Source organism: Crassostrea angulata, chromosome 5 (genome assembly GCF_025612915.1).
Source record: "Crassostrea angulata isolate pt1a10 chromosome 5, ASM2561291v2, whole genome shotgun sequence".
Lineage (NCBI taxonomy): Eukaryota > Metazoa > Mollusca > Bivalvia > Ostreida > Ostreidae > Magallana > Magallana angulata.
In genome coordinates this window covers 46359502-46373773 of record NC_069115.1, presented here as the reverse complement: position 1 = coordinate 46373773, position 14272 = coordinate 46359502, and the positions used below count along the sequence as shown (strand labels likewise).

Here is a 14272-nt window from a genome sequence, read left to right as displayed (position 1 = left end):
CATATAATGATATAAAATAAACAATACACGAGGTGCCATATAAAATCCCCCCTCCCTCCCTCTCTCTCTCTCTCTCTCTCTCTTATTGAGGGATCGAAATATTTTGTGTTTACTTATTAATTTGTTTTCTTAACATGGTGATAATAGAAATTTACAGATATATGTATGTATGCTATATGATATGTAACCTTGAACTTCTACTGATACAGGTTTGAAGTAACTGACCTACATGTACATCTGTACATACATCCATTGGCAATGAGTTAGATACGGCGTAAGACAAATAGAGATAACCGTGTTACCTACATGTACTAGAAAATGCTTTCTTGTCCAAAAAGTAATAAAGTATGGTAGATAGGTAAATTACCTATCTTAATATTCGATTGTCGTTTTCAAGCTTACCGACAGTTTATTGCAAAATGCGATTTTGAACTAAAAATAAAAGGTATCATGTATAGTGTCTTTAATAAGAGGGTATGCACTGACCTTGGACAAAGTTTCAGGGTTCAAGTCAGTGTTAGTAAAATGAAGTCATGTCCAGACCGTATGTTATCTCCCCTCAGACTTATCTGTATAATACTTCATAAGAAATTGCTTTTGGGTAATGGTTTGAAATGAACTAGCACCCAAATCATGGATCAAATGTAGAGGCCAAAACGTGTCTTCTTAAATTCCAGTTTTTGACTATAATATCCCTTCTATTTCTTAGGCCAAAGCTTGCTCTATTTACCAAAAAAGACTGTTATGAAAGAATTTGCATGGTCTTTAATTAAAATTCTATATCAAATGCAAAATCAATTTTAAGCTAAGCCATTTTTCATACCAAGTTCAACCCTTTAAAATGGCCACCTTCTAAATGATGTCTATTTTCTTTTTACTTCATTCAGCAGGAGACTAGTCCGTCCTCTCTTTGAGAAATCCTTCCATTTTCTACACATTTCAGTAATCAGATATGCGATGTCCCGTCAACATGAGTAAGGGTTATGATTTTTCTCAGTGCTAAAATGCAAACTCAGGATACTTAGAAGTGACAACTAGGAAGGTGCCAGTAGAATTCTACTTAAATATTACGCGTCTAGTATCAGATTCACGTACAGTCATTGTCAGATACAAAGTAACACGGTTTTCTGTTTCAAATTTTAAACACGTACGTGCCCGCCTTCAGTATGTAGTAGTAGTATTTCAGTACAATATGAACGATAACTCGAAGTATAATTTCAAAGGAATGTCAAAATATCAAATTGTAATGTTAATGTAATGCAATGCTTAAAGTACTGCCAAGAGTTAATTTGATTGCGTGGACCATGAGGTCCACGCAGAAAATATATAAGCGAGGTTATCCGGATGCAATGGGGAAAATTCAGCCTGCGCATGAGCTAGCCTGGTTCCTGTGCGTAATGGGTACCTCAGGGAACCAGGCTAGCACACGTTTATCTGAATCGGGATCGGGATTCCTTGCCATATGCACACATAAGTTCAAAGGCGCTGTAATATGCAAAGTTGTCGGTAACAGTACAGAAACAGTTTTCCTTTTAAAGAAATGATTGGCATGTGATATGAACTATCAGTATTATGAAATAAGTTAATGTTATGCCGAAACTACAACATGCATCAAATAGCATAATTTGCAATGTTTTGTTGTTTTCCGAATACACATGTAGCTTAACTTTACTTTTTAGTAGGCGAGGCTAGAGGACTTCCCGTTTAACTTTTTTAAGCATTTAAGTATGATCGAATAATTATGTCACTGTATAAAAGTTTAAATCTCAAGAAAAATGCATCAAAATATGAAATTTTTATTTCTACAAAGCTGTCACTGCATAGTTAACAAAGTAGTGCGAATCGTAATGTGTGCGCAAATAGTAGAATTCACCGAATGCCTGATACTATACATGCAAACTTCATTCATAGATAGATCAAAATTATTTTAGAAGTATGAACCCTTTAAATTCTGAGATAAAAAGTCCGGGCTATATACGTAATACAACGTACAAAATTAAGTGGTAAAAAGCAGAGGGCTAGAGTCGGTGGAATCTCTGATAATCTTAAGACTTTCACGTTTTCGTTGGAAACACATGCAAATGGTCCACGTAATGTAGTCCTTTTTTAAAGGACAGTAACTTGTTGATTATTATATTTTAAAAACAAAGATATGAAATTTTACAGAGCAAGTAGTTTCTTATAGCTGTATATTAATAAATACGCACATTTTTTTTCTAATATGAATTATTGGACTTTTTCGACAAGGCTTTCAAGCAAGAGATAAAATATTTAAAGTTAGCATTCATTCCATCAAACTCTACGATGCATTGTGTATCAATAGTCGAAATAATTGGATCCAAGCAATATTGAACTCTGGAGTAGAAATTCGACTGTAATAAAAATGTCTAAATTGCTCGAACCATTTTAAATCTGACTAATTTCAATGTATTTATAAATACATTTCCTTGAAAACAATTATGCTTCTGCATTTACTTGACCATGTTGTTCATTTCAACTGGTGATATAGTGGAGTCTCCCTTGTCACTCTAAATATGTATGTGCTGGCACGATAAAAAGCATCTCATTGTTTCAAGTGGTATGGTTACGATTTTGGTCAAATTTTATTTTTTTGTTTTTATTTTTTACAATACTTTAGGAATATAATGTATTTCTAATGATCAATTAAAATTTGAGAGTCATTCGTGGAGTAATAAGCAAGATAGAGGGCTCACAATTCTTTGTCATGTAAACAAGGCTCCTGATCTGTTTTTGTTTACATACTAAGTTCAATATACAAGTAAAAATTTTGTTTCCATCTCATTTGTCAATCTTTTTATGTATTTCAGCGTAGATAAACAGTTTCTAACGTTTAACACATTTATTTTAGGTCTAAAACTAGATTTTTATTTCACGTTTGTAATGTAAACAAACGCCTTTTTACATTCAATGGAGAGAATTTTAAGCTCTGTAACTTGCTTATAACTCAACGAAAAACCCTATAAATTTCGGTTGCCTATCAAAAATGCCGAATTGTAAATATAAAAATCGGTCAAAGAATTTTAACCAAAATCGTAACCATGCATGCCTCTTTAAACATAGCATGCACATTTTCCAAGTTGTACGTGTATTTTTAGAGAGAAACTTCAAATTAAAAAGGAACGTACTTGGTTTGATGGTAACATACATGTATCTATCAAAAGTTTTAAGAGCCTTTTATAACGTTGACATTTATCTAGTAGTTAATGACCATTTTGATATGGACAATATCGTGCGGGTGTATTTATAAAAAAAAACGACTTTAGAAATAAATCGACGAAGGTAACTAATAATAAATCGGATGTAATGACAGTAGAATCAAAATCATAACACATGATTAAGTATTACGAGAAAATAATCTATTGTTACACACACTTCTTTACTGTGTGAGAGTATTATGAAAAACAGATTTACATGTATATATTTATCATAATCACTTCATATTCTTTAAGCCTCGGATGGAAAACAACCGTATAAGATTCTAAGGAATATTTTTAACGTGGAACAATGAATCAATCAAATGTGGCATTTTCTACCTACTCATTTCATGTGTCGTATCCACTAAAATCGCACATCAATATTTATAATCGCAAAAATATTGTATCATCATCGTTCAATATAAAAAATGTTAAGGTGAATAACACACCTGGAAAAAGTCTCTCAAATTAACAGTTAATTATTTGATTATAAAAGATATAATAATAAATAAACTGTACATATATGTATGTCAAAAAAGAGAAAAATGTGCAGTTTGGGAAAAATGGAGGTAAAAAAAAGTGACAAGAAAAAACCCTTCAGAATTCGAATTCGGAATGTACTGATCACAAGCTCGACACTTTATCCACTCGGCTATGTGTGATAATGTTTTTTTCAGCCTTAAGTTGACACTTCCGAAGCTATTGCAGCTCTTTAACGTTGTTTGATACATTGTTCATTCCAGGAGTGTCTTCGTTTTTTGGAAGGTTTCTTCTGTCATCTTCTACCTTTAGAAGAAAATAAAAATATCTTGTAGTATACCAGTTATTTGTGGACTAAATAAATTTATAACCGTGTCTCTTGGAAATATATTAAGGTCACTTTGAGCAAAACAATTGCGGAATAAATTTAATATAACTTGTTGTAAACACCAAAAGAAAGCAAAATAATTTTGAAAATTCGGAAGCTTATTTTATATTATGTGTCTTTGTCAACAAATACAGATCTTTGTAACTCGACATGATACATTTATTTCGATGTATATACACATGCATTATGAGAATTAAGGAACACCGGACGATTCTTTGAGTATTGAGTATTATGAGGGGATCAAATACGGTCGGGGGCTTTCTGATAGTTTAATTACGTTCGACCGTATTTGTTCAACTCATAAAAATCAAAGAATGATTCCTTATAACTTATGTTTATATGATATTCAGGAACTAGACTATAAAATGTTTAAAAAAGTCATTGATGAAATTAATGTAAGGGATTATACGTTACAAAATCGATTGATAGTGTTATCAGAGACAATAGCATTGGAAGATGTAAATACTGCAAACTAATTGGCAATGTTATAATTAGTACATTCAATGTAGTTGTCGTAGGTCAAACAATGCTTTTCAGATATTTTTTTGACATATTTCCTTGACTTCCGTCCCTCGCCTTTAATGAGTCTGACATGATTTTATATTTCAAATAAAGCATTTGGAAAAGGTGCTGACAGCTCTCATACCTAAAAAGTAGTGGGAGAAATTTGGTATCGGAGAATAGTTTATCTATGTTTTAGACAAAATATATAATAGAAATAAGGGTGAACTTGTGTTGTGTTTTGCATTGAACATAAAAGAGATCGCTGTACTTTTCTATTTGTTTTGTTTGCTTTGATCCTTCTGTGCACCATAAAGCCAATTATAACACAGACTGCTAGAAACCCAATCCCTCCAGCTATGCCAGCTACCATATAACCATTCTGCTCTGCAAAAGATAACGTCACAAAAATATATGATTATTCATATATAATGTGCTAAACAAAATGATCGGAGTTTAGATTTGTGCAAAGAAAAACATTAATTGCTCACAGATTTTTTTTTAAATATAAAAAAAGCAAAATTTAGTGAGTATCACGTACATGTTATATTCAATTTTTCTATTTGTCAGTGTTAAAATATACGTTTAGGTGGCAAAAATAATCCAGACGAAAAGCAAAATTTAAAAGCATTTAAAATAAAATAATTAAATGTCAAGATTTACAAAAACTTCGAAACTTTCAAAAATGCGCTCGATTAAAAAATACACATGTTATAGTTTACCGATTTGGTATATACTTGTATATCTATGTATTACAGGCACCTACGTGTATTTATTAACAAAGAAATAATTTTAACACAGCTGTACATTGAACTGTTAATGAGGTTTGCAATTGGTGGTCAACAATTTAGACTTCAGGGGCTCGTTTCATAAAGAAGCCTACATTTTGGGCCTAACTTTAGTCTAGTTCGAGGACTTACACCGAAACTTAGTCGGGCGTATTTTGCATTTCATGAAGCGGTGTAACTAGAGGCGTAAACTTTAGACTGTAGCTTTAGCATAATGCCTTGACAACGCAGCACTGCACATGCATAAAATTGTGTCTATTATACTCTGTTATGTAAAGGTGCATGTAGCATGTGAAAATATGATCAAGTTTAGAGGAACTAGCAATTATAATAATTTTTATTTAAAATATTTAAGATTTCATAAAGTCTTGTTTCACACAAAGGTTAAAAATATTAAATAATATTCCCTCTCCTTCAACAATTTACCGGACAAAAAAACAACATAATATCAAAATTAAATTATACAAATAGAAAAAACATTATTAAAACGGCAACTACAAAATAGTGAAGTGTATATGATTTTCTGGAATACCAGCGCAAGGAGTATTATTTAGTGTCAAAAACACATGGAAATCTTATTTTAAAATGAATTATCCGTATAATACATGTATAATGTTTAATTTAAAGCGGGCTTACTCGGTATTATTTTGGTTGAGTAAATGACTTGCGTAATGTGCTCAATAGAATTACCAATATATCATTTTAATTAATTAAGTAGTCCAAAATATAAGTTATTGTATTACTTTTATCATATTGAATATTTTGAATTTACTGGGTCGGTGTAAATTTATATGTTGTCATATTGATGTTTACATCCAATTTTCTGACCTTTGTCGCTCTTTTTCATTGTGCATTTCAATTGAAAGGACTTTCAGGGGTTATAATGCATTTTTGTTTTCAATCAGTTCGCGATGTTTTGTATTTTATCGCAATATAATGTATTTTAAACATGTACATGTATTATGATAAGCTACACTTTCTGTATACAGTATTTAGTAATAATAATTTGTATTTATCAAATCAGTTTGAATTGCAGACTTGTCTAAACTCTAATGTGGCATCATTCGTGTAGTGAAAAACCATGTTTCAATAACATATCTTCACTTTGAAAAGAGAATAACAAATTTATAATTGTGCAGTTAGTAGTACCAGTGAGTTTAATCGGCCTCGATTTTCATTATTATTTGCATTTAATATTAATGCATCCAAAGGTACATTCATGGTATGTTATAAAAATATACTGTTCATTTATAAATTACAAAAAAAAATACCTTTTTTCTCAGGAAGCAATTTTAATGAAAGATTTTTAAAAGGTGAAGTTATTACTAAATGTGATGTAAACTTGTTCATGGTAAACGTTGTATAAAGAAAAAAAATGGTTTAGAAAACTATAACGTAAGTTTATAAAAATCAAAATTTAGGTACGTTTTTTTATATAAATTAAGATCTCTCTCTCTCTCTCTCTCTCTCTCTCTCTCTCATATTTATTTGGGGGAAACCCCCAAATGCACATTAATTCCAGAGAAACTCCCGTGGCAATCAAAGGCCAGAATTAAGAGTATAAATTGTTATTTCTCAGTATCTAAATGTGACAATACATTATATCGCATTAGTGATACAATACAATCGTCGTTTCATTATATTTATGCTTACTTATGTTTACGTCCGAACGCCTGCCTATGAGTGGACGTAAAATTTTGGCTTAACTTTAGTCGGACGTAAAGATTCGAACTAGTCCCGTATTTACACCGGCGCATCGCTAAGTCTCGACCCTTTATGAAACGAGCCACAGATCCACCTCACATTTTTCAAACTGATTCAACTGAGTATAAACTACCATTGAGTAAAGAAAAAAAATTTTTTTACTTTAAAATTACCGATATCTTTAAACAGAGCCCCCCCTTTTTTAAAGGAGATTTATATACTAGTCTAAATATGGCCACGGCCATCCAGCCCCCTTAACAGTTTCTAAACTGCTGTACACTCTTTGAGACAATTAAAGAAGTGTTATCGTTGTATTCAAAACTGGGTTTTTAACAATGTGCTGATATTTCTCTGACTCAGACATGGTTGTAAGTAAAAAAAAAAATACCACTTTATGATATCGTTTCCGTTGTCAACAACGGTTGATAGCCAAGGTATTATCTCATCGCATAATGCGTGTTGCTCAACTATACTGGATGGAAATAAATCGCATTCTGTTTTCGCAATAACTTTAAGGGACAGATAAATTTCATGAAGTGTCAAGTTGAGTTTTGAAAATGGCAATTCTAAAGTATAAATTTATATATTTCTTACTTTTTTCCTGGGAGAGTGGTTCAACATCGCCTGTGATTTGCGTCCCATCTGATACGTCACACGCAATCACAATATAGGCATCATTTGCTGTGCGGGTAAAAATATTTGAAACATTCTAATACATACTAATATATGTTATTAAAATACAAAATGTAATTATATTTTTCGGAGACGTTTGTAAAAATCACGCTGTCGAATGATCATCGATAAATATAATATAATATTTTATATATATATTTTTTAAAACTGTTCAATGCCAAATGTAGGTAACGATAAGTAAATAAAAACCGCGCCTGCTATAGCGTCCTCGGTAGCGCATTGGGCTACTGATACCTAAGCTAATAATAATAGGATTCAGAGGTCGATACCCGCTAAGGACACTCTTAAGATTTTCCTACGAAACATTCTCCGTGCATTATATTGGCATAGTATATTTATGCTACATAAATTCTTTGTATACTTTGTATGCGAAAATAGATGAGTATTATTATTGAATGTATTAGTGACAAACTGACAGGAGCACAATAATATGCATGTATCATATGATTTTTCATTAATTCAATTCAATTTATTATCCTTGAGCTTTACAACTCATCGGAATACAAATTATAATACATATAAAATTATATACAAATGTGCAATGTGCAGTAAGTGAGTGGACATATTAAGACAATATAATTAAGAGTACACCTTAGATGGATGCATAAAAGTCACTGATATAATTATCCGCACTGTTTATTACGGCACAAATAGTTATTTTAAAACAACTACGAAAGGAGTCTCTCGTAGAACTGTTATTGAATGTTTTACTTAGTTAAAGCATCCCATTGACCTCCTACCAAAAATGAATCCTACATTAAATTCCCGATCTTAAACCACAGGATGTCAAAAATTTATTTTGAATATAATTTCAATACATAACGTCATTCATTAGGTACACACAGAATGTCAAATTATTAAAAATAATAGCAGCTCAAATTAACATTCATTTGAAAGCTACTTACCTGCAAACCCGAGCCAAAGAAACTCGTCACTGCTCCTGACTGTTTCGAAGGTAATATTAATACTGGAGGAACTTGAAATCGGCTGCAAAAATGGCCGAGTATGATTTGACCCTCCTAACCGTTTTCCCGTCGATCCATCATATATAACCACTTTCTGGAGGGATTCTCTTCGGAATCGAAGGTCCATAATCCAGACCTCAATGGTTGAAAGGTTAGTAGACGCTGTTATACTGCATGTAACATTTCGGTCCAACATGCCACTCTTGTAAGAGTTAATATCGTTGGCTGTTAGATAAAACATGCCGGAATTACGGCTTTGATATCTGTGATTTCGAACTGGCGTTCCTATTGTGGCTTCTGTTATTGTGAAGAAGAAAAAAAAACAATTAAATGTTAACATGTGAGAAAAAACAGTAAACTTGAAATTGTGAACTTTTCGAAACAGAACTTATATCTCTTAAGGACGTAAATTTTTAAATCTAATATTAAATACATAAATATCTTACTTTTTATGCAGAAATAATCTAGATATGCGTAATTAGTTGTTGATTTATAGTGATATTCAGCCGAGCAAGACATATTGCTGGTCGATTCCCATACAACGTGTATATTTTTACAAAGGCTAAGACCCATGCAAGTTTCAATAATTAGTGTCCTGTTTGGGCCGTTGTATTCGCCAGTGCAATCAGTGGTCTCGTTTATATTTCTGCAACACTTTTCTTTTAAATCCTTATCATGTTCTGTGTAATCGTTTTCAAAGTCAAGACATCCCGTAGAATTAGGCTTCGCTCCGACATACACTTCTAATGGATACACGACCTCTGGCTGTGGACAACTTAAGTTGACAAAACTTGTGTAAGTAGAGCCGTAGCATGCTGGTTCCGAGGTTTTCTTGTTATTACTTTCATATGTGAATGAATCACTACCTGTTAAATAATAACAAAAACCGTATCATAACATATGCATCACTCATAACATTGTTGTCATACAAATTACGTAAAATTTGTCCTTATTGTAATTTTTGTTTCAGGAATATGCTACCAATAAAATAATCGATTTTTTGAAAATTATTGTAATCAGCTTGCTTGTGGTTACTAGTATTATTTCCATCTCCACTTCTGTGTTATTTCATATATTTCTATTTTTCACATGTAGTTACCTGTAATAAATTGTCATAGATTTTCAGAGAACGCTTCTTACTTTTATCACATATTTACGTTGTCTTAATTACACCAACTTATCATTATTTTTCACGTCTGCGCTTTACACTAAAATTTGTCAACTCATCTGAAACATTTCAAGGTAGCTCACTACATCAAGGCTTTAACATTTTATGACAATACGTCACAAGAAATTGTTTGTATCGAACAATTTGATTGAATATAACCATAGCTTTAGTGGTAAACGTATCGGGGTTTGAACTGTTTGATCGCGAGGTCAAATCCGCCTGAGGCTTTTGTTCATATTCATTTATTTTCTCTGAAGATGATATGCTTATGATTTGCCTATTTGACGTAATACTTTTTTTTTTATAACAAGTAATTTTCAGCTTATTTGAGAAACAATTATAAGGTGTAGCAAGCCACTTGAAGATTGTGTTTAAATACCCTTTAGAATACACATGAATTTATCAGTTGGTTTTCAATAAGATTCCTCTACGTTTTGATAAACTGATTTCCCCTGAATAGACAATCCTGGCAGTATAAAATACCTAAAAATTATTTTGTTTAATTTCACCTGAAATAATACCCATTTGTTTTCAAATGTCAAAACAAACCTCTTACAGTTGCACAAGTATATCCCAACACAAGTAAAGTAGATCCTATCATGTATAGGTTTTCGTTGAAACCCATGACTTTCAATAAAAACGCTAATCTTTCGATTCAACAAAGAGGATAAAATCTAAACAAATTCCGGATCCTTTGCAAACGAATGAAGTTTACATAATAAGGTAACTTAAATGTGCAATCGGGAAGTTTAAAACTTCGATTTATAGATTACCACATGGAAGGTGATAAGCGAGCTGGATAAATAAATACCTGCCACTCCAAGAACATTTATTTGCTCGTGATATATATGTTTTATAGTATATCTTCATGTCTGAGCGACTCTAAAGCGATTTTCGAATTTATGCTTATTACCTCGTATTATTGATTTTAATTTTGTACTGAGTGTAATTATTATACTATCTGTGGAAATCCTCATATAATAGACAGTCGTAAATCATTCAATTCACTCTAAAAATAATCAAATTTGCTTACTTTGATGGGTTAAAGATATATGAAACAAACGTTTTTACTGCAGACCTGTAGCTCACTGGTCTGAAAAAAGAGAGAAAAAAATCAGGAAGCTACAGTGCAACCGATTGAAACAAAAGGTCAATAGGCCTTAACAGTCACCTGAGTACCATAGCTCAAACACAAACTTGTCTCATATATGCATATAATTAAGTTTCATTCTGGAGTAGAAAATTTACAATATTGTTATGACGACCACCTTCCTCTCTGAATCCTTCAAAAAGGACTACGTGTATAAAAAAATCCCAAAGATCATATTAATAATAGAGTGCGTGGCCTGAGATTGAAAAGGTGCAAGACTCTGATAGAAAATAATTTTCCCATCTTTGTTAACTTTCAAAATAGGTTTTATGTGTATGTGTTTTCAAAGATATACTAAAACAAGGTGGTTAGTACACATGTTTTGTATAAAACAACCTCATCCTCTGGCGTAGACAGAAACTCTCCATGGTGGGCCTTTTAAGCAAAAAAAAAAATATTAAAAAAAACATGAGTACTTCTCCTGCTCCAGCTTATGAATATTTAACCTTCATTGAGAATTACAACCATTTTAACAAGAGCTTGGACTTTTGGTAGTTAGGCCAATAGCAATGTGACGTAAGTGTGTCTATTTCATTGCATGCCACTCAGCCATGGTTCTATGAAATCAACAAGATTTGTCTGGCTTTTAAGCTAAAACTATGCAATTGGTGACTATTTCGCTTGAAACCAGTGCCATTTTAAACTTGATTTGACTCAAGAAATATATAGTTATATCCTACTGAAAGTCCAATATCTTGTTAAAATGGTTTTAATTTATTTGGTAACAGATGAGACAAACATACATTCCCTCCCAGCCATAACCCTAGCCTTACATGTACATGTAGGTTACACGAAGTATTATTAAAGATGACAGTTTTGTGTTTTTTTAAATATGTAGTCAGGATTTATTCTATGCCAGTAGATGTTTTTTAAACATTATATACATTAAAACTAAATGTGCATTTTGGCCACACTTTAAAACCCCTACCCTATACACTATATGAGTGTTTTGGCTCCGCTAATATCAGCAGCCAGAAGTAAAGAAAAAAACACCGATTCTTTTAAACATTAACACTATTTGACTATTTTGATCCCAACCTAAAGCATATTCTTTGATAATGTATGGAAAAAATACCGGATTTTGAACTCAGTCATTTTTTGACAAAAAATTGCATATAGAAAACCCGCATTGTACGGATTCAAGATAGGAAGTTGTTCTTTTGCAGATCAATTGTATATATATCAAAGGTGTGCATATTGCTAGGATTTTGATTTCTGATAATATATGGAAAAAAATACCAACCTTTGAACTTTGTCATTTTTAGGCAAAATATTGCATGTGGGTACTCCATTTCACTGGATACAGTAGGTAGTGCTATATCAAATCAGGGTTGACATGGATTATGGATACAGTTCACATTAAAGAAAACCCGGTTTGCTTTTCACTAGTCTTACAGATGTGTGAGAGTAGAGAAGAAGATTTTTAAACACTATATGCATTAGCACTACATGTTTATGGCCATATTGCCCTCCCCCCCCCCCCCATGGCCCATAGAATTGATGGGAGATTGTGTGGACATCATAACCATGCGTTCAGTTTTTCCTCCATATGTGTGGAAGTAGAAAAGATTTTTAAGATTTATTACATTTTCAATATATGGCTCTATTGGCCCCGCCCAAGGCCTAAGCCCATGTCCCAGGGACGTATATGGGAGTACAGAAGATTTTCTTAGATTTACTATATGGGCATAATGGCCGTACCCTAGAGCCCGAACCCATACCCAGGGCCCATGAATTTCACAATTTTTGTAAAGGGCTTCATGGACATTATTTACAATGCCATCATGCGGGAATTTAGAAGAAGATTTTTGAAAATTTGTTTTTTTTTTTTTTTGCATATTTGGTTCGCCTATGGCGCTCCAGGAGTGGTACAGCCATGAATTTCACAACTTAGATTCATCTAACCATAGAGATACTAATCACAAAAATGGTAACAATTGGCTTTGTAGTTTTTAAGAAGAAGTTAAATATGTAGAATTGTTAACGCGCGACGGACGACGACAGAAAGCGATTGGTCACATGAGTTTACTCAGGTGACCTGTAAATGCATATTTACTGCGCACTAAAAACTGCCTATTTCTTTATTCAAATCTCCGTGCATTTCAGAATATTACAAGTACAGTTTGTTCCTTACATGTTCTTTAACTTCTTCTACAACATCTTTTACCAAAAGTCCCATGTCATGCACAAAGCGAGTTGAACTGAATTGTCTTATCACCCTAAATGGCCGTATACAAATTTATGTTTTCGAAGCTCTCAATTTCAAGAACAGGAGGGCTATTAACAATAATTTGGAGAAATGTTTTGTTCGGGGAGTAGTTAAATAATGGTTAGTGATATTTTGAGATTTCAGCTAAAATATACGGTGAAATAAATAAAAAAAAAAGCAGTGCTCTTTTTGCGCTTAATAAATATAGATAATTTATAGGTTTTTGTTCAGAACTGTTAGATAGAGATATTCAGCTACAAATATTGATATTCAATTTCATGCGCGGATTCAGAAATTTTTTTCAAATGGGACCTGGGGTGGGGTGTCGAACATTTTAACAAAATCAAACCAGTGATAAAATGTTCAATTCTTTATTTTCTAACCTTTGAAGGAAACGCTCAATATATCCACTGTGCCATACGGGTGACCTTTTTGTAGTGTGTGATATTTTCAGGGAGGAAATGTTATTTAGTTAAAAAGACTTGACTTAAATAATCTTCGTTTTCCTTGCCTAATAAATGATAGTACGGTTTCCCTTTGGTAAATTTCTTATGAATTGTGAAATACATTAGTGCAAGCCCAGCCAATCTGTCCTCTTGCATAGTATTGCGCATGTAAATCTTGATGTATCTTATTCCAGAAAAGGATCTTTCGGCCTCACATGTTGTGATAGGCAACACACATCCAATGTGAAGAAGAATTTTCACGTTCGGGAAAACGTCCCCATCTACAAAGTTGAAAAAATTGAGTAGACTGCAGAGCTTGTCTGAAGTTTCTTTGCTCATGTTAACACAATAATGTCTCCAATATTGACAGGCAAAAAAGAACATATCGAGTATGTGGTCAGGTCTTCTTTTTGAAACCTCGTATTTAATTACTGAGGAACAAGTCCAGAAAGGAATGGCTACGTCAGATCTATAATAATCTCTTGGATTATTTGTAGATATTTTCTCTGTGTTGCTGCTTAGAACAAACTCTTGGGGTTTGAATCACTATATTAAGGTCGTTTGC

General features: G+C 32.7%; 1 protein-coding gene across 1 annotated transcript; it reads right to left on the bottom strand.

Annotated features, from left to right (window-relative positions):
* Positions 1 to 1783: 1783 nt before the first annotated feature.
* LOC128186338 (uncharacterized) lies at positions 1784 to 10640 on the bottom strand. The gene is made up of 6 exons (XM_052856139.1): positions 10452 to 10640; positions 9181 to 9600; positions 8675 to 9031; positions 7671 to 7757; positions 4856 to 4971; positions 1784 to 4001 (listed from the first exon to the last, which is right to left on the bottom strand). The coding sequence occupies exons 1-6, from the start codon at positions 10525 to 10527 to the stop codon at positions 3915 to 3917; spliced, it is 1143 nt and encodes a 380-aa protein (XP_052712099.1). The 5' UTR covers positions 10528 to 10640; the 3' UTR covers positions 1784 to 3914.
* Between the last annotated feature and the right edge of the window lie 3632 nt (positions 10641 to 14272).